Below are 27659 nucleotides of genomic sequence, written 5' to 3'. Positions count from 1 at the left end.
CGGCCTGCTGGTCTAACACTGCCCTCTTTCCTCCTAAACCCTCCTCTCCCTTCCTCCATTCTCTATTTCTATGGATTTCTGCTCTCATCCTCCCTTTCTTGTTGGCTTGGCAACCTAGGGGTCATTTATTTATTTATTCAATTTTCTATACCGTTTTCCCAGGAGAGCTCTGAATGGTTTACATAAATTTATTCATGTACTCAAGCATTTTTCCCTGTCTGTCCCAGAGGGCTCACAATCTGTCTAATGTACCTGGAGCAATGGGGGGACTAGGTGACCTACCCAGGGTCACATGGAGCAGCGTGGGTTTGAACCCACAATCTCAGGGTGTTTAGGCCGCAGCTCTAACCATTGTGTCACATTCTCAGACATAGTATGGTAAAAGATAGCATGGGGTCATCTTTGACTTGTCTCTTTCCTTCTCTCTACATAGCCAATAAACAGCCAAATCCTGTTGTTTCTTTCTCTACATCACTAAAATCCGGTCTTTCCTCTCTAAATACATTGCCAAGACTCTCATCCACATTCTCATCACCTCTCAGCTAGACTACTGCAATTTTCTTCTCACAGGTCTTTCACTAAGTCATCTCTCTCCCCTTCAATCTGTGAATTCTGCTGTACATTTCATATTCCGCAAGGGTCATTATGCTCACATTACCCACTCTCCTCAAATTACTTCACTAACTCCCCATCCATTGCTGCATACAGTTCAAATTCCTCTTATTGACTTACAAATGTATTTACTCTGCAGCTTCTTAGTATCTCTCCTCTTGTCTCTCCCTATATACCACCTCAAGAACTCTGTTCTTCAGGCAAATCTCTCTTGGCGGTATCCTTTTATACAGCCTTCTCCGCCCCTTCTACCTTGTTGTGCTATATGCCTGGAACAACCTGCTTGATTCAGTACATAAGGCTCCATCTTGGTGGTATTTATTTCTATACAATCAAATCCAGGCAAAAAGTCCACTTTTTTTGAAGCCTCATTTAGGTCCTAAACCAACCAACTTGTAAAGCACCCGTTTCTGCTGGTCATTCTCTCCATATTCCACCACCCTATCAGACTCATCATTCCCCTTCTAATTCCCTACCTGAGCATCATATATAGATTCACCCTTTTGTCCTGTGTGTCTGTCATAATTAGATTGTAAGCTCTATCAGGCAGGGACTGACTTTTGTGTGTTTAATGCACAGTGCTGTGTACATCTGATAGCTCTATAGAAATAATAAATTGTTAAAAAAAAATTGTACTACAAGATGTTCCTGTTACTACTAACAAACATTCTACCTGTCTTAGATCTTTCTGCAGTAATATATGAAACTGAAATTTAGACTGAAAAATTATTACCTACCCTCCTTTCTCGCATATACCGGCACACTATTATCTTATAGTTTGATGTACTTCACATGTGTTAATGCTTGTTAATATTAAGTGGTTCCCTTTAGGGGCCACTCTCATTGTTGGTATTGTATTGTATTATCTTACAAAATCAATAAAAATTCTCTGAACTAAACGTAAAAAAAACAAAAAAAAACCTGTCTCCCACTCTCTTAGTGAGCTACAAGCTTTAATAACGGACCCTCCTTTCACAGTATTCCATCAAGGCAAGGTGGTCCTTCGTACTCATCCTAAATTCTTACCAAAAGTGGTTTCAGAATTTCATCTCAATCAATCCATTGTACTTCCAGTGTTTTTTCCAAAGCCTCATTCTCATCCTGGAGAAACAGCTCTTCATACTCTGAACTGTTAGCGTGCTTTGGCTTTCTACTTGCAAAGGACTAAGCCACAGAGATCTTCTCCTCAACTTTTTGTCTCTTTCGATCCAAACAAGTTGTAATATCCAGTTTCCAAGAGAGCCATCTCCAACTGGTTGGCTGCTTGAATCTCAATCTGCTATGCTCAGACTGGACTGCATCTAGAGGGTGAGAACCATGATCTACTCCTATTGAGGAAATCTGCTAAGCTGCCACTTTGTCCTCAGTTTATACATTCACCTCTCATTATTGTCTGGATTCTTTTTCCAGACGGGATGGCCACTTTGGCCAGGCAGTATTACAAAATTTATTCTCCTGAATTGCCAACACTCCTACCATCCCATTCTGGTTAGCTTGGAGGTCACCCATATGTGAGAATAGGCTGCCTGCTTGTCCTGGGATAAAGCACAGTTACTTACCGTAACAAGTGTTATCCAGGGACAGCAGGCAGATATTCTCACAACCCACCCACCTCCCCTGGTTGGCTTTTTAGCTAGCTATCTGAACTGAAGAGACGTGCGCCCTACATCGGGCAGGAAGCCACTCGCGCATGCGCAGAGTGGCAGTTCTTCAAGCAAGTCTACTTGTGAAGCTGTCTGCATCAGGGCTCCGTGGTTGACGTCACCCAGATGTGAGACTATCTGCCTGCAGTCCCTGGATAACAACTGTTATGGTAAGTAACTGTGCTTTCTGCTTCATAGGTAAAAAACCCTACTTGATGAAATTAAACAAATCTGTTGTTCATACATATATACATACATATTGTATTTTTCATGTCATTGAAGTGTATGAACAATCAGAACTGAGTTTTTTTCCCCAACTTTTCACCTGTTGTATATGGATGTTGGAGGTAGTGGTTGTGTAAATAGGGGGGGCTCTTCTATTTTTTTTTTTGATTAGTGGAGTATGCTTAGTCTAGGTGGTGATTTAACGTACTCTTTTCCTATTTTTGTGGTAGCATTATGTAATTGAAATCACCATTATTGTACTGTTACCCAATTCTCCAGCTTTCCTAATGTCTGAAAACATTTCTTCATCTGTCTCCTCATTTTGTCCTAGGTACAGTAGTATAACCCTACCTTTATATTCCTTCCCTTCACACATGGAATTTCTGTCCATATGGATTCCACACTGCTATCTATGCCATGCAGAATGTTTATTTTATTTTTTTTAAATTTATTTATAAGTTTTCAATTTTTACAATCAAGATAAACTTGTACAGAAAGAGGATTCATGATAAGAAAAGTTGAATTATCACAGAGCAATTAAAGTAACATAAATCTTTTATTCTATTTAGCACTCTCCTTCTCTAATCGGGACAAGGACAGGAAGGTCGTCAGTTGGGGAGGTTCGAAGAAAACATACTTCTGAGTTTTATAATGAATTACACATTTACAAGGATGTTTAAGAAAAAAAGTCGCCCCTAAAGCCACAACAGCAGGTTTTAACAAAAGAAATTATCTTCTACGCTTTCGAGTCTCCCTTGCTAAGTCTGGAAACATTTGTATCTTATAACCAAGAAATTATTTTTGTCTATATTTATAGAACATTCTCATTAACCAACTCTTATCAGAAGTAAGTGCAAGCATCAACAGTAAAGTAGCTGGAACAGACATTTCTCTATCAGATAATTCTAATGCAGCTGAAATGTTCATAGGATCTTGATTTATTACTTGCTGAGTATCTCGTGTATTGGTCGGTAGATAATACACTTGTGTAATAGATGGTAATACAGACTCGGGTATTTCCAAAATTTCTTGAAGATATTGTTTCAACATTTCTCTAGGTGTTATCATAGGAACTTTTGGAAAATTGATCAATCTTAAGTTATTGTTCCTAGAAAAGTTCTCTAATGATTCAATTTTGTTTCTTAAACTTATATTATCTTTAATCAAAGTCTCTTGAAGTTTCTTTGATAATCCTATATCTTCTTGTAGATTATTTGTTAAGGATTTGGAGACTTCTAAGTCTTTTTTCAAATTCCCAATTTCAGTATCATAGTTCTTAATTTTCCCTTCTAATAGTTGGAATTGAGAATTAAAAGTTTTTCCCAAGTTAGAAATCAGGTCCCAAAGGGATTCTAATGTGCCTTCATGGGGTTTTTGAGATAAGAAAGCTTATAAGTTTATCTCAAACTGCTCACCAATTGCAGGTTCTTCCTGTCAGTTCTGTCTAGGCTGTTCTTACTCCAATAGATGTTGAATCTTCACTCTCTAAGTTCAGGCTCTCTTGAGAAAATTGAGAGCCTAGACTTCTGCTCTCTGGATCGATTTCTCTGGCCTCAGGAGTAGAATGTACACCGTCTCCTAGCAACACTCCCTCCCTCGGAGAGCTAGTAGTGTGAGGTTGTAGAGGTGGTGCTCTGGCGTCGGGGCTGAGCGTTGTTTCCAGCCCCAAGGAGGTCGTCAGTGTCTCGCCTCGTTGCTGCACCTCCAGCGGGGGAACTACCGACGCCGCCATCATGTCCTGCATCTGCCGCAGGAGTTCGTCAATACTGCCGACTGCTGCCGATCTAGAGCGCCGTGAGGCACCAGCCGCGCTCCTGCCTCTTTGCTTCGGCATACCCAGAGGTAATACTTCTCGAAGAAAATGTAAAGGAGGTAAATTATTGGCGAGCTCCCTAGCGTTCTCTCTTCAAGCTCATGCAAACGCCATCTTGGATATGAAATTAATGTTTATTTTATTTGATTCAATTCCCTCCTTAACATATAGCGCAACGGCTCCCCCCCTCTCCAATTTGATCTACTCTATACTTGATATATAATTTGTACCCAGGTAATACAGTGTCCCATTGATTGTCCTCCTTCCACCAGGTCTCTGAGATGCCTATTATATCTACCTCATCATTCAATGCTATATATTCTTAACTCTTCTATTTTTAGGCTTCTAGTATTTCTATAAAGACGCTTCAAATTGTGGTTTTCCTTAAAACTACAGGTGCTGAGAAGACAGGGAAATTTTGAGTCTTTTACTCTGTCTTCCTCTTAAACCCTCCTGGCTTTCTTTTACCATTATTGAAACCTCTCTACTGGGACTACCTAAATATCCTTTTTCACTAATATCCTTCAAGGATACCTCACACTGAACCATCCGCTCCTGGGCAACTGTCGGCTTTCCTCCGCATCTCAATTTAAAAGCTGCACTATCTCCTTTTTAAACATTAGCGCCATCATCGATGATAAATTTTCTTATCATGAACACATAAGTAATTGCTTTTATAGGCTGCGAATGATTTGCTCGATTTCTAAGTTTCTGGAGCCAAAATAGCTAAATATATTAATTCACTCTTTAATTATTGCTAAACTTGATTACTATAATTCTTTATTAATAAATATCACACAAAAAGAAAAGAAGCACTTTCAGATAATCCAGAATACTGCCGTCAAACTCATTCATAACTTTAAAAAATATGATCATGTCACTCCTTTTCTGATTAAATCTCACTGGCTCCCAATTAACCATCGTTAATAACCATGGATAACCAAATCTCCAACCTTCTGATGACCACCCCAGACTATAAGACGTTCAGAAAAGAAATAAAAACCACACTTTTCAAGAAATTCATAAAACAGAAATAAAAACACGACCACTAAAAGCCCTCAAGATCTTCATATTACCTCTCTAGCTATGCTCTACAATTCATATAATTCTGTCATTCTGTAACGCTGTAATTCTTTATTCATTGTAATTCTGTCCTTAAACTAACCTTTTGTAATCCGCCTTGAACCGCAAGGTAATGGCGGAATAGAAATCCCTGATGTAATGTAATGTAATGTAATGTATTACTTTTAAAATTTTACTTTTAATATTTAAAACCCTTTCCACTAATGAACCTCAATTCATTAATAAATTACTTATCCCTTATAGTACGTTGCATTCTCTCTGATCCACTAATCAAAAGCTCATAGTAGTTCCCTCTTTGAAAGTTATTGGAACTCAACAACATATGTTTTCAGTGATGGCTTCACAACTTTGGAACATTTTGCTTCAGCATGTAAGAGAGGAAAATGATCTGAGTCGTTTTAAAAGTAACTTAAAGAGTTTTCCTTTTAAAGATGCTTTTAATCTTTAAATTATGTTCAAATTTTACATTAGTTTCCTTCCAGGTTTCCACTTTACCCTTCCTAATGTTCTTTCCTTTTATGGTTCTCCTCTGTACTTTAAAGCATTGAATTGTAGTTCTGTCCCATTTTACCATGTGTATTGATTAGTCTGTAAGTCTGTTGGTTTAACCCATTATTTTAAATTTTAAATGGTATGTCTGAATATATGCTTATATTTTTTATTAATGTTGTATCTCGCTTAATAAAACTAAATAAGCGATTCATCAAACTAAAATAAAACTTGAAACTTGATCCCATCCTTTTGGAACAAGCTCCTCCTTTCCCAGAAGGTTGCCCAGTTCTTAGCAAATCTAAATCTCTCATCCCTATAGCATCGTCTCAACCACACATTGAGACTTCGGAGCTCTGCCTGCCTCTTGGGTCCTGCGAGTGGAACTGGGAACATTTCTGAAAATGCTACCCTGGAGGATCTGGATTTCAGTTTTCTACCTAAGAGCCTAAATGTGGCTTCCAGAACCTTCTTCCCACATTTTCCTATGTCATTGGTACCTATATGTACCAAGACAGCTGGCTTCTCCCCAGCACTATCTAAAATCCTATCTATGTGATGCGTGAGGTCCGCCACCTTCGCACCAGGCAGGCAAGTGACCAGGCGATCCTCGTGCCCATCAGCCACTCAGCTATCTACATACCTAATGATCGAATCACTAGCTACAACAGCTGTCCAAACCCTCCCTCCTTGGCAGAAGCCCCTGGAGACACATCCTCAATACGAGAGGATATTGCATCCCCTGGTGGGCAGGTCCTAGCTACATGATTATTTCCTACTTCACCAGGGTGATGCTCTCCTTCTAGGAGACTTTTCTCCTCCCAGGCAGCACAGGTACTACCAGACTACAACATCCCTGTAGTCTCCTCTATGTATTTCTCTGTCTGATTCAGCTCCTTTAAGTCAGCTATCATTCTGTTTTTTTCTTAATGGTTTCATTGCGATACTTGGATATTTGGATCCATTCGCCATAGGATTTATCATTCAATAACAAGACTCCTGAGGCAGGCCCTAATGGGCCGAAACATGATCATGTTGAGTCTGTTTAATAAATAGGATTGAGCACCATCTGGTCTCCTTTGTTGTTTGTTTTTGTGCCCCTTTCTGGTGTGATGAAGTTTCTCCTGTTTGTCTTCTCAACTGGAAAGTGACACATGTAGGGAAGAATAACCCAGATTGTAGCTACATGATGCTAGATTTTACATTAGAAATAACCACCTAGGAAAAGGATCTAGGTGTCATTGAGAATAGTATGTTGAAATCTCCATAGTGTGCAGTGGCAACCATAAAAGCAAGCAGAAATGGACTTATTAGGAAAGGACTAGAGAATAAGACACATAATATTATAATGGCTCTGTATCATATCGTGCTGCAATTGTATCTTGAGTATCACGTATGTGCAATTCTGGTTGCCACATCTCAAAAAGGATATTCAGGTATTAGAAAAGGTAAAGAAAAAGTTGACCAAAATGATTAAGGGGATGGAATCTCCCATGAGAAAATGCTAAAGAGGTAGGGCTCTTCAAATTAGAGATGAGATATCTGAGGGGGAGATATGATAAGAAGTTTATAAAATCTTGATGGAGTAGAATAGGTAGATATGAACTGATGTGTCTGGGCTTAGACCATGGTCTGACATTAGTACATTCAAAATAGGAGAATATATTTTTTTACTCCTTACACAGTTAAGATCTGGAACTTATTGCCAGAGGATATTGAAAAAGCAGTTAGTGTAGCTGGATTGAAAAAAAGGTTTGGATAAATTCCTGGAAGAAAAGCTGTTAGGGTAGACCAAACTGTTCTTTGAGTTTTGCCCGGTACTTGTGACCTAGGTTGGTCTTCATTGGAAACGAGATACTTGGCCAGATGTTCTTATATATTAAATACAAGTTATTAGCTAGTGAGCATACTTTTGAATTTCTAAAATCTGTTCTTCAAAAGATAAAATGTCACTCTTCATTTTCCCTGGGGTTTTTTTTTTTTAAAGAAAAAAAATGTGGACAGTAACAAAACAAAAAAAGATTTTGTTGTATAACAATTAGTAGCAGCTTGTTTAATAATTGTAACCTATATAGTGTAGTGTTTCTTAGTAGTATAATATTACTAATTATAAATACTGTTTACAAGCAAGAAAAGTGAGAAAAATACCTGAGGAAAGTATATTGCTTGGAAAGTGTCAGTAGTGTGTCCTGACTTTTTTTTTTTTTTTAAAGATCCATCTCCTCCTAAAAGAATCCAAATACTTTGTTTCTTGCTTCTTCTTTTTTTAAGAGTAACCTGATCTGATTCCTGACAGTGTGTGTAGCTTTAGTTAAGTGTTTCCATCTGTTGCTTGCTATTCTCTTTACTCATGACCCTTCTTTCTTTCTCTCACTCCCCTCGTCTTGCTCTTTTCTCTCACGCTCGCTCTTTCTCTATTTCTTTTCTATCAGCACCCTTGAGGAAAGCAAAGTTTGTTGAGAGCCCACGAATCCCTGAGTCTGAGCTTGGCTCGCCCACCCTAACTTCAGCAGAGAAACTGGATGTTGATGCATACTGTTCCGGTAAGCTTGCATGCTAAGTGTCTGTGTTACAAGAGAAGGAAAACTGGCAATGTCCTTAGAGCAGAATTTCATGCTGTCAGGCCTTCCCTTTAAATTTTGCTTGGCTGGTTCTTTTGGACTCCTGATGGCTTTTGTTTAACATATGCAGTTTTTAAGGATTTTAGAGCTATACAGTACTGGACATTTTGTTGTGATTGCTGGAGATTTAGGACTATTAGATGGATTGTGTGTGTGTGGGGGGGAGGGGGGCTCCAAATTAACAGAAGTGCAGAAAAACACAGAAAGTGGTGTACAGTTGTGATATTGATAGAAAGTGGTAATGTAAGGTTTTAGTTTATACTTCTTATATGCTTATGGTAGGGACACATGCTGAATTCAATATTTTTTGGCAGAAATAAATGCTGTATATATGGATTGCTTAAAATAGTGGAATAATACATCCATCCAGAAAAGGTTAAAATACTTTACAAAGTGGTCAACATACAAGTCAAACATGGACGGTGTGGTTTTAAAAGCCCCTCGTTTAGAAGTGGGTAAACAGGGACAAAATTCCACCCAAAGAAGAAAAGAGTTCATGTACACAGTGCTGTAAGTGGCGCTGTCATGTTAAAATTTTGTGCCTTGTATATGTACCTAGAGAGATTGCATTTCTGGTTTTCAAAATATTTTACAGTATTGGTGAGTAGTTTGAGAAAAGAAAAAGAATGACAACCATTTCTTAATGACATACGCTGTACGGTTCTAAACGTGAGCTTTTGATTATGCATTATAAATTACACTGTGTTGAAGTACTCCTCATTAAAGATTTTCTCTAGTATTGTAAGACAAAAGTAAGCAGAACAGTTACTATATCCCTTCTTGCTTATTACTGCCTAATTAATAATTATTGCCTTTATAAATGGTGGTTAACCATGGTAAAAATCAAATGAAACTATTGAGAGCGTACTAGTCATTCAGGGGGTATGTTTTGTTCTCTGCATACTTTCTCTGAGGCATAAGTACGTCTGTGGATGATGATATCTTGCAAATACATCCAGTGGGAAAGGAAATAACTACAACTGAAACTGTTCAGAGCTGCCAAGTTTCTCTCTCCCTTTGCCTACCCTTGCAGCTATTTTCCTGCTTTATCACTGCAGGCTGGTGAAGTGTTAGGGCTTCTGCTTTGATGTACTATTGCATCTCTTCAAGAACATTTGGAGTACCACAGCATACACTTAGGGCTCCTTTTACAAAGGTGCATTAGGGCCTTAACGCGCGAAATAGCGCACGCTAGCCGCTACCGCCTCCTCTTGAGCAGGCGGTAGTTTTTCAGGTAGAGCGCGCTAATCCGGTGCATGCACTAAAAACACTAGCGCACCTTTGTAAAAGGAGCCCTTAAAGAAACTGTGCATCTCCCCTTTCATATCACAAATTCATACTTTTGTACAAACAACCCAGTACATACACTGATGCATGAATTCTAGTAAACCATTTCTGTCTAGTTGTGCTTAGCTGGGGGTTCATTATTTATGCTGAAATTCTTCTGAACTTGGACTAGTTGCCTGGCAGCCTCATTAAGGTTGTGAAGATGGTTTATGGAAAAATGTCAGAGGTGTTTACAGTTACAGATTAGGATGCAAATTAGAAAGTTTCAGAAAAGAATTAAGACTGAGCCTTCTTTTTTGTATTTGCGATTTGTAATATTTATAAACCACAGAAACATATGACTGACATTCCTACAAAGATGTCATTTTGGTATAAAATGTCAGGAAATGCTTCCTAGGCAGTCCATTAAGCACCTCTACCCAATGGAGAAAAGAAAGTGGCTTAAGTCCCATAGAACAGTGTTTTTCAATCTTTTTATACCCGTGGACCGGCAGAAATAAAAGAATTATTTTGTGGACCGGCAAACTATTAGGACTAAAATTTAAAAACCCCATTTCTGCCCCATCTCCAAGAGCTTGGTCACTTCAGTAACTATAGAAAAATAGACAAATATAGTACAAAATATAGACAGCAGATATAAATTCTCAAAACTGACACGTTTTGATCACTAAATTGAAAATAAAATCATTTTTCCTATCTTTGCTGTTTGGTGGTTTCATGAGTCTCTGGTTGCGTTTCCTTCTGTCTGTATATCCTTTCTTTCATTTCTTTCTTTCTGCACTCAGGCCCAAGAATTGTCCCTTTCTATTCCCTCCCTCTTTCCTTCCTATGTCCTTAGTGCCCCCGGTGCCTCCTTCCCATGACTTTAGTGCCCCCAGTGCCTCTTTCCCATGTCCTTAGTGCCCCTTCCTGTCTTTAGTGCCCCCAGTGCCTCCTTCCCATGCCCTTAGTGCCCTTTCCTGTCTTTAGTGCCCCCAGTACATCCTTCCTATGTCTTTAGTGCCCCCAGTGCCTCCTTCCTATGTCCCTCTCACTGCCTTCCAGACTTTGTCCCACCCCCACCCCCAAAGCCAGCCTGCCTGCCTGCCTGTCTACCTCCCTGGCCAAAGCCAGCCTGCTTGCCTGCCTACCTCCTTCCCTCCCTGCCGCACACACAAAAAAATCAATCCTCCAAGTACAGATGCACCTGTCTTCCCACCTTGCAGAGATGCACTATTACTACCACCATCACCTTTGTGAATGTGCACGGTGCTGTAGCCAGACCAAAAAGGAGCGTGGAAAACTGAACATGTCTCCCCAAAACATGGAACCTGAGATACTGTCTGTGCTCCAGGAAAATGGGAATATGCAGATAGGCCTCTGTTAAATCTGTCCAAATTGGAGGGAGAAAAGACAGTGGCTAAAGTAGTCTGACTGTTGCAGAGTCTGGGTTGGATAATCAATTTCCAGAAGAGCCACTTAGTACCATCCGAATCTCTAGAGTATTTGGAAATTTGGTTCAATATGGTGGAAGGTCATGTTTTTCTTCCTGAGCCATGTAAACAGAAAATCTGGAAACAAATTTCAGACCTCTTGCCAATGCCAGCACCTACTGTTTGACGCTATCTAAAATATTAGGGTCAATGGCAACAACAATAAAGGTGATTTCATGGGCGAAAGCTCATATGTGACCACCCCAGGACACCCTATTGTGATGCTGGTCTTCGCAGACTGATCCTCTTCAGATGAAGCTGGCCTGGACGAAAGAAGCACGACACAGCTTGCATTGGTGGCTTTGGCCTGAGACTCTGTTGAGGGGCATGTCCCTCCAAATAACATCATAGATGATGCTGACCACAGATGCTAGCCTTTACGGCTGGGAGACTGATTGCAATGGCCAACCGATTCAAGGCCGATGGACTCCCTCTCAAAGGAAATGATTGATAAACAGACTGGAATTGAGAGCATTACAAACCCTGGAGAAATCCCTGGATGGCAAAACCATCAGTTTTTACAGACAAGTCACAGTGGAGGCATATGTCAACCAACAGATATCAAAGAGAGGGATTCTTAGCAGAAAGAAGCAGTACAAGAAGTTTTTAGGTGATAAGACTGGTTCATTGACATTGGGAGCAGAAACATTGGTTTCCATGGGTCCTAGAGCTACATCAGACATTAGGGATACATCAATATCATGTCTCAATCACCCTTGACACTGAGCAGTGATCATGGCCCTATTCTTGTCTAATGAAGAGGAAGGATTTGTCCTTGGTGCTGAGGGAACATGATTCAGGGTATTTGGTGGAGTTTGAGATATCTCAGCAATGCTTCCTGTCAATGCGTGGCAACAAACACAAAGGTCGCCAGTGTCTTTTAAGTGCCCTTGATGTGAGGACCACTCATCCTCTATATCACTAGAATGATTGCAACAGCCTCCATGAGCTCTGCTAAACCAGTGATTCCCATGCCTTTGTCAATGACAGCCATTTAGGAGCAGCTCATGTAGAAATTTGAGAAACAGAAAGAGCTTGGCATGATGTTATAGCTTCAACACTGTTGATGTTGAGGGCAGGCATGATCCAGCAGGCCTGTGTTCTACCTGAAAGAGATACCAGGATGCTGAGGCTTCAAAGGTCATAAAGGTCACTGCACCCGTGTCTGTTTCTAGTGCTTTGGGGAAAGAAGCTTCACTGACACACCAGGAATCCTTGTTGTCTTGACATTATAGAAGGCCTGATCTTCAGTTAGTAATGCACTGAGATTTCTTCTATGAGTTTGAGCGCTTTTGGGATTATGAAGAACCAGAGGTCTTCTCAGAGCAGGGGTCCACCTATCTACCTTCATATCCTTCCCCACCACATAAGAGATATAGATGCCCACCAGAGAGGTTCTCTCAGTGATTTTATTTGGAAGATGATTTAAGATGTCCCATTTCAATTACTGATGTAGAAGAAATGCTGGGCTAAAATGTTGGATATCCTCCAATTCCTCAATGCCTTCAGAAGGCCGTGACAGTGTGAAGGATATAAAAGTGAGAATATTGGAAAGACCCCTCTCTGTATCTCCTATTAATAACATAAGAAGTTGCTGCTGCTGGGTTAGACCAGTGGTCCATTGTGCCCTGCGGTCCGCTCCCGCAGCGGCCCCCAGGTCAAAGACCATTGCCCTGAGACCAGCCCTACTTGCAAACGTTCCGGTTCATCAGGAACTTGTCTAACTGTCTTGAATCCCTGGAGGGTGTTTTTCCCATTAACAGCCTCCAGTTGATTTATATTTAATGAGATTGATGAAGAAGAAGAAGACACAGTGGAAAGTTGTTGAAAAACCTTATTGCAGAAAACATGAATAAAAAGGCATCCAACATGAAAGTGTTTCACCCATTATCATTCTGTAGTGATTGAAACTGCACTTAAAAAGAACCAAAAATTCCAAGATCCAATTGCAGGCCAACATGGTTGAATCTGTTCCACCTCAAGGAAGAGGTGAAATTTTATTCCAGGTATATTCTGTCCCATTCTAAATTTGAGGGCTCTTAACAAACATTTCTCCAAACAAATGTTCTGGATGGTTTCCTTAGGCTCCCTAACTGGACTTCTGATGGAAAAATCAAGATAAGTGAGAACTAGATCTACCTCAGCCAATAGGGACGTATGAGAATCAGCATTTATTGATATAGTCTGAGTTAGAGGTCTGCACGGGAACTGGGATCGCGGGAATCCCCCCCTATTCCATGGGACTCCCACGGGGACCCCCCTCTGGCCCACGGGACTCCCACGGGGACCTCCCTCTAGCCAACGGGGCTCCCACGGGGATGGAAGGCTTTGGAAGCAGGGTTCATCCATATAATATAATGGACACGTCAGACTTAGTAAAAGAGGGGGTTTATAAGTTAATTACCTGAACAGAAAACAAAAAGGGTTCCACCAAAGAGGTAATTTCTTGCGGGGATGGGTGGGGATGGAGAAGATCCTGACGGGGACGAGTGGGGACGAAGAGAATCCTGGAGGGGATGGGTGGGGATGGAGAGGATCCTGGCGGGGACAGGCGGGGATGGGTGGGATTTCTGTCCCCGTGCAACTCTCTAGTCTGAGTTTCAGAATGATTTTCACTCTGAGAGAAATAAGAAGATATGTGTACAAAAGATACTCTTTCCTCCCCGCTATGAAAGAAGAAAGGCACCAGAGGCTAGTTTGCCATGTGTCCCTACCTATCCTGGAGCAAAACTGAAAAATTTTCTTGTTGAATGGAGTAGCAAAAAGATCTATTGAAGGAGTGCTCCATCAGATATTCAGTGGCACAAGAGTGTTTTCCAGTTATGAACATGCAAGAGTAGGGGAGTGCATGTTTTCAAAGTCACTGGATCTATTTTTTACTGCTGGTTTTTTTTTTTTTTTTTAGTCTTCTCCTAATTGTCAGCGATACTTTAAAAGAGTGGAGGATTTTTTTAGACCTATGAAGCTCAACTGAGGTCTTTTACTTCACTTCATATTATTCTTGTAGTATTAACTTTTGTAGTACATTTTTTTTTTCCCAATATTGTTATCTACTATAATAAAACGCTAAGCGCACATGCGCACTCTTACCTGCGTGATCCGTGATCTGTAGGTCTGTGGCCAGCAGGAGTGCGCATGCGCTCATACAACGTTCCCTCTCTCGCAGACCCCAAGGTGATGTGGTCTTGCCGGCTCCCTTACACTTCACGTCCGGCCGAAGTTTAATTTTAAGTTTAAAAGCTGCGGTGCCGGCTCCTTTCACAAGCCACAGCTGCGTCGGACAAGGCTTCCGATGCAGTCTGGGAACATGAGAGGAGCTGCCGTGGTTTTCTGGAAGCTAAATCACTCAATATTTTAATTCACTCTCTTATTATTTCCAAACTGGACTATTGCAATGCTCTCTTTATTAACATAACTCAAAAAGAAAATAGACGTCTCCAAATCATCCAAAATACAGCAGTAAAATTAATATTCAATGCGAAGAAATTCGATCATGTCACCCCCTTACTCATTAAATCTCACTGGCTTCCTATAACCCACCGAATTACCTTTAAAATATTATTTTTGGTTTACAAAACATTATGCTTCAACGAACCCCAATTTATTGCAAAATTGATTATCCCATACAAATCTGCTCGTTCCTTAAGATCTTCTTCTTTAAATTTGCTTTCAGTCCCTTCATTAAGAATCATAGGCACCAGACGCAATGATATTTTCTCTGTAAAAGCGCCCACACTGTGGAACTCCCTTCCAAATTTTATCAAAAACGAAAAAGACCTTGTTGCGTTTAAGAAAATTTTAAAAACATATTTATTTCAGGACGCATTTGATCTATAAAACATAGTCTTTTCAGGTTTTCCATTCTCTTCTATTCCATCTTAACCCATGTCTACCTAATGTGCTCTACCCTTGAATGTTTAAACCTTTATAAATAACAAAATTGTAACTTCTTCCCTTTCTTCCCACCCCTTCATGTTCGTCAATCTTTGTCGTTTTTTTTTAAGTGATTTTTGTAAACTAAATGTATGTCTGTCTATTAATTGATTATTAGAAACTAAATGTATTACCACACTCTGATGGTTTTTAATTGTACATCGCTTAGGTACTGTGATAAGCGATTCATCAAATAAAGGTAAACTTGAAACTTGAAACTTGAAACTTTACACTTAAAAATAACTCCGTCAAGGGCCTATTGGAGCTGGCCAGACTGCACCCCTCACTGTAAGGCAGCAGTTCATCATCGTGGCTCCCCCTCCCCCCCCCCCGGCGCACCCCTCCCCGGTGCACCCAAATCCCCGTTGAGCCAACCCTCCCACTGCGAGATGATCTACAAACCTCCCGGCTCCAGCAGCATCCACAGCACTCTAAACACGGTGCTTCGCCGCATCCCTGATGACATCAAGACAGAGACACGGCAGAGGAAATCATGGGCAGTAGAAGGCCGTGAAGCAGCGTATTTAGAGTGCTGCCGACGCTGCTGGAGCCGGGAGGTTTGTAGATCGTCTCGCGGTGGGAGGGTCGGATGAGAGGAAAAATGGGATCTGCTGCACGGCAGCAATAGTGGCGGGGGGGGGGGGGAGATGGAAACATGCTACACAACCGTTCTACTGCACAGGGGGATGGGAGAGAGGGATAGAAAAATGCCAGGTTCTACTGTACGGGGGAATGGGGGGTACAAATGGAAAGATGCTGCTCAAGGGTTCTACTGCACAGCGGGATAGGAGGGAGGCAGGTAGGCTGGTTTGGGGGGGGGGGACAAAGTCTGGAAGGCAGTGAGGGGGACATAGGAAGGAGGCACTGGGGGCACTAAAGATATAGGAAGAGGCACTGAGGGCACTAAGGACAGAGGCACTGGGGGCACTAAGGACATAGGAAGGGGCACTAAGGACATAGGAAGGAGGCATTGAGGGCACTAAGGACATAGGAAGGAGGTACTGAGGACACTAAGACATAGGATGGGACACTAAGGACATAGGAAAGCGACACTAGGGACACTAAGGACATAGGAAGAGGGCCAAAGGACATAGGATGGGACACTATGGACATAGGAAGGGGGCCACAGAGAGACAGCCAGGCATGATGCAACAGAGAAATACAGGCAGGCAGAGGGCCAGGGAGACAGAAACAGAAAGAAAGACAGACAGACAGCGTCCAAGGAGAGAGAGACAAAAAAAAACAACAGACAGACAGATATCTACTCTAGCACCCATTAATGTAACAGGCTAAAACACTAGTAGTATCATATTTATGTTTGTGGGTTGTTGTATGGCTTGGACTAAAAGTGTGTATTCTTTTTGTATAATTGTTTGACATTGTGTTGTATCCCAGCATTCAGTCCCTAGCCCTCACAGCTTCAATATTGAAAGGTTAACATTGGCTTCCCTGAAATTGTGTGACAGCATTTAATAGGCTTTGCTGGCTGTCAGAAAAGATTCTATTAAAAAAAGTGTATGGGTTTAAATGGAAGAGGTTTGCTGTCTGACTGACATTTAGGCAATGCCATAGATCTTTTACTTGCTGCACACAAAAACTTCTTGAATATCTTCTACATCTGTCTGAGTCAGGGTTTAAGACCAATTCTGCTAGAGTTCATTTTAGTGCAATTGGAATTTATTGTTGTGTAGAGGGTAAACCGATCTCCAAACATTCTTTAGCCATTTGTTGTATGCAGGGCTTCCTTTTGTTGGATGTGGGCAGGGGTGAGTGGGCTTTGCTTCTCCTGCCCATTTACTTTAAAGTGGGCCAGGAGAAGTTAGGGATTGGGAGTTGGGCAAGAATTTCTTATGTGACCCAGCTGAATATCCCACCCAGTATGCTGAATATGTGACCCAGTATGAAATACCCAGCTTGGACCTGCATAAGCTCTGAAGGCCAGAGCACTGTAGATTAGCTCTGGATATTTGGTGCTGGTGCCTAGACATGGCCCAGCACTGAATATCTGGAGCTAATTTAGCAACAGTCAGTGTTTAAAAAAATAGTGGCTGAATATCATCTGGAATGAGACTAGTCACATAGGAGTATTTAAAAATCTAATGCCCTTGGGAAGGGGGGAGGTGGGTGGCCAAGTACAGGCATCAGGTATATAGCCAGCAATTACAAATACTTAAATGCACACTAACTAGAACATATCAGATAAACACATTATCAAAACAGAAGCAATGGTCATAATTAGAAGTTAACAGTGTAACATGGAATGTTGCTACTATTTGGATTTTTGTAAGGCACCTGTGACCTGGATTGGCTACCGTGAAGACAGAATACTGGGCTAGATGGACCATTGGTCTCACCCAGTAAGGCTGTTCTTATGTTCTTATATGAAAGCCATTGAAACCTGTAGGAGAAAATTAGAAGCATTTGAGAACAAAGAATCATAATTTTAGTGGACAGAGTTAGAACTGTAAGTGAAGAATAGCTTTTATACTTAATCTGATGTTGTAGTCCATGGAAGGTTGTTGGTTGCAGAGCTAAAGTAAGTTCCAGTAGTTGGGATACTGAAGGGAACAAAGCAATAATTATGTTTTGGGTAAACATGTACAAGAGTTGGTAATATTATAGCAAAAGTTCAAATTAACTTCTAACTTTAAATGGTAAACTTGATCATACTGCTTCTCCTGCTCTGCGCAAATCCAACAGACTGCCAAAACCTGTCACTTCTTTCTCTATAACATCACCAAAATCCACCTTTCCTCTCTGAGCAAACTACCACCCTTATTCACTCCCTCATCACCTCTTGCCTAGACTATTGCAACCTGCTTCTCACTGGTCTCCCGCATAACCATCTCTCTCCTCTTCAGTCCATTCAGAATGCTGCTGCATGACTTATATTCCACCAGAGTCGCTATGCTCACATCACCCCTCTCCTCAAGTCAGTTCACTGGCTCCCCATCCACTTCCTCATAGAGTTCAAACACCTTTTATTGACCTACGAGTGTATTTACTCTTTAGCTCCTTAATGTCTCTCTTTTGTCTCTCCCTACACTCCTCCCCAGGAACTTTGCTCATCAAGCAAATCTCTATTATCTGTACCCTTCTCTTTTACTGCCAACTGAAGACTATGCCTGGAACCAACTGCCTGAGTCAGTATGTCAAACTCCAACCCTGGAATTAAATCCAAAGTAAAAGCCCACCTCTTCAAGAATGCATTCAACTCATAACTCCCTCACCCTAAGCACCCTGAGAAACTCCCTAAGCCCCTGTTTGTCCTGTTGTCTGGTAATTTACATTGTAAGCTGTACTGAGAAGGAACCCATATCTTCAATATGTTATAGCGCTGTGTGTGCCTATCAGCGCTATAGAAATGTTAAGTAGTAGTAGTAACCCTACATGAAGGATTAATGAGATATTTGGGGTGTTGCCATGCAATATTACAGGTGTCAGACTTATTTTATAAGTTGTTTTGCAGGAGTTTTCCAAATATGTTTTGTAATAGAGTGATACGTGGCATACTGAAAATATGTACTATAGTAAAACTGTAACACAGAATCTGAGAGAAGGTATTTGAGTGTGACCTGCAAAAAACAAAAGGAATTGACCCCAAAATATCCACAAAGAAGAAAATCCAGAGAAAACCAAAAAAACTCTGTGGAGTGACGATGTTCCCAAATGGACTTTATTTGAAAGTATCAAAGTTCCAAAGGTACACTAAAATCATCCACATAAAATAATTCCATCCACATAAAAGTAAATCACTTCCGGTTCACCACACAATTGTTTCCCACGTACTCACCTTTATAGGACCCCCAGGGACCCCTGAAGAAGACTTTTTGTCGAACGCGGACCGTGTTGGGTCCTGTATCCCTAGCGAACTAGGCCCTTTAAGGCTCTTATGTGGATGATTTACTTTTATGTGGATGGAATTATTTTATGTGGATGATTTTAGTGTACCTTTGGCACTTTGATACTTTCAAATAAAGTCCATTTGGGAACATCGTCACTCCACAGAGTTTTTTTTGGTTTTATTTGAGTGTGACCTGCCTCCCCACAAAGTCAAATCAGGATTCAAATATCCCTTGTGTATGTTATATAATAGGTAGAAAGTAATTTTAATTTTATTTCTGGCAAAGATCATATGCATGCTAAAGTTAAAGGAAGTCAACTCTTAAAACTAGTAAAAAGTGATTAGAAATGAGGACTATTTGTTCCATATCCCATGATATTGATTTAGGTAAAATGTACCTTAGAGATGGATTTTTTTCCCTATTGTTCACATTTATTTTTAGGCTTCTGTCACATTTCTGAGAATCACAATGTAGTTCATATCATATGGCCTCTGCTTTTTTAAAAGAAGTTGCATCATAATTCTTTTGTTGTTGGATTCAATCATGATGCTCTTTGCAAGCCCTGGTTCTAATCAGACAGCTGTCCTAATTACCATACCTTGCTAATGAGAGTCTTCCCAGGAGAATACGATATCATAGCAAACTCCTTGATAAAATTAATAATTCCATAAATGATTTATATATTTGAAGTTTTAATGAAAATAAATCCCAACAATTATGAGTGTAATTTGTACTGGACACTAGTGCTGCCAGATTCAGGAAAAAAAAATTTTGATTTGATTTGATTTTCCTGCCCAATTGGGTGGTTTTTTTCCAAACATCCCGGTGGATTTATTTTATAGCCTCTTCACCTCCTTTGCCCTCTCCTACCCACACTGGTCCTATGGTGTAAACAAAATAAACAAACAAAAAATGCTTTTCCTCTCTCTGTTAAATCCTAGCTCACGTTTGTAGTCTAACACCAACTCTGGAAAAATACACATTTCAAATCTGACATATTGTAATCACAAAACAGAAAATAAAATTATTTTTTCTACCTTTTGTTGTCTAGTCATTTTTCAAATCATATTGATCCCAGGCTCTGGTTGTCTTCTGATAACTCGTTTGCCAGGATCTCCTTCTTTCTTAGTGCTAACCATCCATCTTCCATCTTTGTCCTCCCCTTTTGTTTCCCTTCCCCCCCCCCAGAGGTCTGGCAATTTTTCTCTGTTTCATGTCTCTCCCCATATCCAACTTCTTCCTTCTCTCTTCCTTATTTTCTGTATCCCCTTCCCAGGGACAGGCTTTCTCCTGCTATCTCTCCTGCCATCCTGCACCCTGCACACCTACTTTGGAGCAGTATCTGTCCCTCTTGTACCCTTCCCTTTGTGGTCTTGCATTTCTTTCTCCCTCTCTCCATTAGTCCATCACCTCTCCTCTGTTTTCCTCCCCCTATTTTTGGTTTGGTCTCTCTCTTCCCTTCACTTCACCCCAGGTCTGTTATCTTCCCTCCTCTCTCTTACTCTCTCTTGCCCCTTCCGCCTTCTCCCTCTGCACAGGCCTGGCAGGCATCTCTCAATCTTCAACATACGAGTATAGCAAATGTGTTATACTGCCCCCTCCCTGCGAAGGCCTGTTCCCCAACCACAAAGGCCTGCTCCCCCCACCGCGAAGGTCTGCTCCCCTTGAAAGCCTGCATGTTCCCCCAGCTTCTACCTTAAGCTAATACGGCAGCCTGCAGGATTGCCGGTGCTATAGCGATCCCTGCAACTGTTATCGTCCTCAGTGGCACATTCCCTCTGCTGCGATCCTGCCTCTGACGTCAGAGGAGGGGTGGAACCATAGCAGAAAGAACGTGCCGCTGAGGAGGACAATGGGCAGCTGCAAGGCTCACTACAGCACTGGCAATCCCTCAGGTTGCTGTATTAGCTTAAGGTAAGAGTGGGGAAGTTGGGAGAACATGCAGACCTTTCCGACTGACCCTCCCCCTCAAGCAGGAGCAGCAGCGGACGGCCAGTAAGAGGCAGCGCTGCTGCTCAAGCTTTAGGAAGGCATGGGGCTAGGGTCGGTCATCGAATCGGGAGGCCGATTTTTTTTAAATAAAAAATCGATTCACCTGATTTGAATTGGTGAATCAATTCGAATCGAAAATCGGTCAGCACTACTGGACACTATAATATACAAATATAGAGAACAGTTGTCTAAAGTAGAGTTTTTCAATGTAATGCCCAATGATCAGTGGCAGTCCCAATCAATTCTAAGTGTGGCTCTGCTTCTCTTCCCTTGTATACAATCTCCCCCAGAGGTTTGAAATTAGTGCTGCTCTAGAACAATCTTTCTGTTTTCTTCTGTTATTGCATGCTCTCAGTGCGTTTGAGTCTTAATATTCTTAAAAACTTGTGTAGAGTGTAGAAATTCTGGCACTGCATGATGTGCTGACTTCATAATACATATTCACTCTACTACTAGACAGCAAGTTAAACCAGATCAACATCCATATGAGAAGACTTGCTTTCTTAATTTACAAGGACAGTTGAAACTAAGTCCTGTGCTGATTCTGGGACAATATAAGCTACTAACCCCTGGGTTCTGTAATTGGTGCCCATGTTGGCGGCCGCCAATCACGCATCAATCACATGACAGTGCTGGTTACAGAATCGCACCTAAACAGCTAAGATAAGCAGCTGAAATGTAGATCCAGAAAACCCTGGCCTACATTTTAGCTACCTATCTATGCCACAGGATCCTAAAGCCAACCCACAGCTGCCATAAGCTGATCACAGCAGGGAAATTTATCACTGATTAGCTGAGCATGCAAGACTCTCCAAAGCCGTGACTCAGTTGATGGGGGGGAGGGGTTGAATTCCCCTGCTGCAATGAGCAGAGATGGCTGTGGCAACAGAGGTCCTCCCTCCCAGTCGGCAGGAGAGATGCCCACTCTCTCCTGCCTGACACCCCCACCCCAAATCAGCAGAAGGGATGTCTATTCCCTCCTGCCTCAGAACATATCCCACCGGGTCAAACCTTACATCCCACCTGGTCACACCTCTGAAAGAGGATACTGGACTTAATGGATCTTCGGTTTGTCCCAGTATAGCAATTCTTATGTTCTTATGTATCTGGACTGTACCAAAGTCCTTAGGAAATCCTCCCAACTATTTGATCCTGACAGATTGAGGGTTGCTGTTAGAAAGTGAGCCATTTCATCGTGGTTGTCTGACTGTATCTCCTTCACATATGCTCAGGCTGGGTTGACACTTCAAGACCATATGACAGTCCAGTAGCTAACCTTTCCTCTGCTAAAGCTACAGCCTCAGCACCCTGGGGTTGTGGGTTCAAACCCATGCTGCTCCTTGTGCCCCTGGGCAAGTCACTTAATCCCCCATTGCCCCAGGAAAAATGCTTAAGTACCTGAAAAATTCATGTAAACCGTTCTGAGCATCCTTGGGAGAACAGTATAGAAAATTGAATAAATAAATGAAATAAGTAAAAAAGAAATCTGTAAAACGGCTACATGGTCCTCAGTGCATACATTTAGCTTTCATTACTGTTTGGAGCACAATTCCAGAAGAAATATTCGGTTTGGACAAGTAGTTCAGCAAAATCTTTTCACTTCCTGAGAGCCAACTTTCCCTCTGGCCCTCTTTAATTACAGAAGGCTCATGTTTGTTTATTATTTGAAATCTCCTAGTCATAATCCTGACAGCTAGGGAGTTCCACATGTGAGAATATAATGCCTGCTTGTCCACTGATAAAATAAAGATACTTACACTTAACTGTATGTTAGCAGGTTTTCTCCAAAGACAGCAGGCATATATTCACAACCCGCCCACCTCTCCTAATTGGCTGCTTAGCTTTCTTTTTTCTACTGTACTGATGGTCCCACGCATTGATGTCAGGCGGGAAGGCACCTGCATGCATCAAAGATTTAAAGTGATAGTACAGTTGGCAGTGTCCACACGGCTTCTTGGATGACATAACCCACATATGAGAATGTAAGCCTGCTGTCCTCAGAGAACACCTGCTACAGGTAAGTATCTTCATTCTTTTCTCTGTCCTTGAATTTTTTTTGTAAACTGCTTAGATGTATTTTAATGATTTGAAGTATATCAAATAAAGATTGATAGTGATGAAGGAGGGATTAGAGTAGGTTTTGATGGCACCTCAGTGGTTGGGAAGTAGGGCCAGTGCAGGCTGGCTGGCTGTTTTTTTACAGATTGAGCCTTGAAAATGGCAAGGATGGATCCGGAGCAAGTATCATCTTTTGTTTGAAAACACTGTTCATCCAATGTTGATGCAGACTTTCCTAGATGGGGCCTCAGTATATTAAAGTTTACCATTTATGCCATATTCTCTTGGTGTAACTGCAAACTAATAATATCAGTCTTCTTGAAGAGGTATCTTGTACATAACTTAACCATGAACTGACCAATTAAGTTAACTGATTCAGGCTATATACAGACATAAGGCACTCTCTTCAATTTAATGATGATTGCTGTCCATACCCCTTCAGGCTTTTTACCATTACTTTTTCCCTAAGAATAATGAAGCATCCTATATAATTAGGGTTAGCTCAGCCTCTGAGTCCAGGATCTTGGGGGACCATATGATCCAGTTCCATTAAAAGAAAATCCAATTACAAAATTCCCAGTATGCTTTGGATTAGGAATGAAGAATAAGACCAGGTTGAATTAAGAGGTCCTTTCTCTCTTCAGCTGCAAACCTTATAAATTACAGGATATAAAGCAAATTTATGTTTTTGCTGAAACTAAAAACAAACAGTTTTGAAAATTGAGAATAGAATAGTCACGTCAATCAACTGTCTGAAATCATGAAATTTTCAATCTAATAACTGTTGAGTCCATTACACTCAGGTCTATATGATAAATAAGGTATAGCATTTGGAAACTTTCTTAAAAACATAGAAATATGATGGCAAATAAAGGCCAAATGGCCAATCCAGTCTGCTCATCCACAGCATCCACTATTTCCTCCTTACCCTAAGAGATCCCACATGCCCATCCCATGCTTTCTTGAATTCAGACACAGCCTTTTTCTTCTCCATCTCTACCAGGAGCCTATTCCACGCATCTACCACCCTTTCTGTTAAAAAGTATTTTCATACATTATTCCTGAGCCTATCATCATACATTACTCCTGAGCCTATCATCTCTTAACTTCATCTTATGTCCTCTCATTCCAGAGCTTCCCTTCAAATGAAAGAGACTCGTCACATGAGCATTTATGCCATGTAGGTATTTAATAATAAACTTCTTCCTCAAATAGTGTTGTAAGGCACTATAGAAGCACCAATGCACAAACTTATCAGGGATATTCAGATATCCACCCGAGTAACATATCTCATGATGGTAGGCATCCTCATTACTCCCAGCCTGGCATTTTTAGGTTTTTTAAATTACTTTTTTCACATAAATACTTTTTAAACTATTTTATAAATATGAATTGTAAAGCTGTTTGACTTAGCTTATATTCTGCGGCATAGTTGAGGTGGGAGGAGAAGGTGTAGAAATCCTGTTCACCTCTGCTGACTTCAAAGGTTTCCCTCCAGTCTCCGCCGACTTCTTCAGGCCCTGGGGGGAGGGGATGTGAATGGATGTTGGTGGTTGTGACACAGCCATATGGGGCTCCAATTTCGACATGGCTCCTTTTTACATTGCTGGAGCTGTGCTGCCCCTGGAGATAGTTGTGCAGTTGATTGGTGCCAGTGGGGCCTTCCTGAGTGTCATGATTGGATTGATGCTGACAAATATCTATTCTTTGTGGCCTGCCTTCTTCCTGGATAATTGTTTTTGAATGTTGGGCCCCTCTTTGGCCTCTTGCCCTCTTCTGCCTCCTGTCTCAGACCACTGGGGAGGTGCCTGTCTTCAGCTGACGGCATGGAGGGAGGGGAGGGAAGAAGAAAGAAGGAGACCTTGGCAAGCGAGTTATCAGAAGACAACCAGAGCCTGGGACCACAACATAATTTGAATAATGACCAGACAACAAAAGGTAGAAAAAATGATTTTATTTTCTGTTTTGTAATTACAATATGTCAGATTTGAAATTCCTGCCAGAGCTAGTGTTAGACAGGGAGGGGAGGGGGGACAGGGGACAGAGCCTGGCAGGGAGGGGGAACAGGGTGCAGAGCCTGGCAGGGAGTGAGGGGGGCTAGGTGCAGAGCCTGGTATATATTAGTACAGAATTTAGTTCAGAATGGATTTTTTCTTGTTTTCCTCCTCTAAATCTAGGGTGCATCTTATGGTCAGGTGCGTCTTATGAAGTGAAAAATACAGTATTTCATTATCCAAACCACCTTCAGTTTAGCTAGTTCCCTACAAACACAATCCTCTGAAAATTGGTCAAGGTCTACCACACCTCTGTAACTATTTGTGTTTGTCTTTTGGGTCCTGGGCCTTGTGCTTCAGCTGTGAACACAGAACAGAAATATTTGTTAAGCAATTCAACCCTATCTTTATTAGCTTCTACATATTTCTTCTCTTCACCTTTTGCACTTCTTGCTACCTAAAAAAATGTCTCTCCCCCCCCCCCCCTGTTTTACCATGTCGGCTGTTTTTTTTTTTCTTCCACTTGTATCTTTGCTTTCCTGACTATACTTCCCCCTCCGAATTCGTGAATTCCATATCTACGGATTCGCTTATTCACAGTTTTAAAGCAAAAAAAGCATTTTCAATTTTCAGGCTATTTTAATCCCTGTAAGCCCCCCCCCCCTTAAACCTTACCTGGTGGTCTAGCGGGTTTTCGTGGCAGGAGCGATCTTCCCACGCTCCTGCCCTGTGCAGATCACTCACAAGAAATGGCTCTAGAGATTACAGGAGTTCAAGGCAGCCATTTCCTGTGAGCGATCTGCATGGGGCAAAAGCATGGAAAGATCGCTCCTTCCTGAAAACCCGCTAGACCACCAGGTAAAGCTTAAGGGGGAGCTTTCAGGGCTTAAAATAGCCGGGGGAAATGGGGGTTAGGGGCAGAACCAGCCCGAATATTATTCACAGTTTTTTAATATTTGCAGGCCGGCTCTGACCGTAACCCCCATGAATACAGAGGGGGAAGTGTACTCAATCAGATTCTTTTAATTTTTCCAGATATTTTAGCCTCTTTCTGCAATCTTTTGTAATTTATGGAAGCTAACCTCGTTTTCCTTACCTTTTCAGCTACTACTTTTGAGAACCAAAGCAGCCTTCTTTTCCTCTTACTTACCATATTTGTCGCTCCATAAGACGCACCTCACCATAAGACGCACCCCAGATTTAGAGAAGGAAAACAAGGAAAAAAAAACATTCTGAACCAAATTGTATACTAATATATACCCGACACCTTTAAATTCCATCCCAGCCCCCCAGCACCTTTAAATTCCATCCTAGCCTCCTTGGCAGTACCTTTAAATTGTGAAGGTTGGTGGACAGCTGCCTGCTGTTTGTTGGGGCCCATGGTGCACAAGCGCACTAATGCCTGGGCCCACACCACTTTCTAATTGTGCCGGTCACTGATGCTGTGCTGGATGGCTGCCTGCTGATTACCGGCATGTCGGGGCCAGCGGCGCACAAGCGCACTGCTGTTTGGGCGCACACTACTTCTGAATAGCTGCTTCAGTTCTCGTGCCAGGAAAAGCGTCTTGTCTGTTGTTTTAATCGTTTTTTTACTTATCTGATTCTGATTTTGATTTAGGAATTTTTAGGATTTGTGTTTTAGATTGAATACAGACTTGAGTTTAGGGCAAGCTACATAATTGTAGCTAATTCCCTGCCTCAGTAGGTTTACATTATAGGCTCATACCAGAGAGGCAATGGAAGGTTAAGTGATTTTCCCCAAGTTCACAAGAAACATAAATAGGAAAAGCATGATTTAAACCTTGGCTGTCCTGGTTCTCAGCTACTGTTGTAAGAACTATGTTACTCCTCCACGGGACTGTTTAGTCATTAAATATTATAAACTAGCCATAATTCAACATTTTATCTCTAATTTAATTAGATATTCCTTCCCAAGATTACAGGCCACAAATTATTGCTGCACAGGCAGTTAATATTAATCTACATTTAGCTGCAGACTTTTATAGCATGCTTTGATTAGCTAGTTAATTGGTTGTCCATATGTGCTTTCTTTCTGAATGAGAAATAGCAGTTCACTTTGCTGAACTTTATTTAGAAATACTGTTGTACCTTACTCTGATACTTTTGTACATTTAAAAATGTTAATGCTTAATTTCTTTTTCATTAGTGATGTAAAAATCTTTATAGAAGTTCAGAATCTTGGTATACTGTAATATGGCCAAAAATAAGGCTTCAATGTGGTTTACAATAAAACAAACTAAGATAGGGATAAAGAATATTAGTGGTAATAGGAGAATCTAATCTAATCTTGCACTCTTAATCAAATAGATTTACTTGACTCTCTAAATTGTATTCTGTTCTATTTGCCTCCTGGATCTTGGTCTCAGGCAAACACCATTTTTATGAATTCATTTTCAGTAACTCACTTATTCCCCTCACTGCCTGTTGTTAGGTGATATTAATCTTCATCTGGAAGCACAGTCTAACCAAGATGTGGTTGATCTCACTACTTTCTTAGCTTCATTAGACTTTTCCTATTTACAACCTTCACAAACCCACAAGGGGGGTTATCACCTTGATCTGGTATCATTA

General features: G+C 41.2%; 1 protein-coding gene across 5 annotated transcripts in view; it reads left to right on the top strand.

Annotated features, from left to right (window-relative positions):
* TANC2 (tetratricopeptide repeat, ankyrin repeat and coiled-coil containing 2) overlaps positions 1-27659 on the top strand; it is a 460847-nt gene that overhangs the window by 204847 nt on the left and 228341 nt on the right. For 4 of the 5 annotated variants that reach the window (XM_033917627.1, XM_033917629.1, XM_033917626.1 and 1 more), the window contains one exon: positions 8298-8408. The exons of the other annotated variant lie outside the window; for it this stretch is intronic. In XM_033917627.1, coding sequence (XP_033773518.1) covers positions 8298-8408 — 111 coding nt within the window. The remainder of the gene's footprint in view (positions 1-8297; positions 8409-27659) is intronic. 5 annotated transcript variants of the gene reach the window in all.

Source organism: Geotrypetes seraphini, chromosome 13, assembly GCF_902459505.1.
Source record: "Geotrypetes seraphini chromosome 13, aGeoSer1.1, whole genome shotgun sequence".
Lineage (NCBI taxonomy): Eukaryota > Metazoa > Chordata > Amphibia > Gymnophiona > Dermophiidae > Geotrypetes > Geotrypetes seraphini.
The sequence above is the reverse complement of the archived record's forward strand: the minus strand, read 5'-3'. Positions and strand labels throughout refer to the sequence as shown.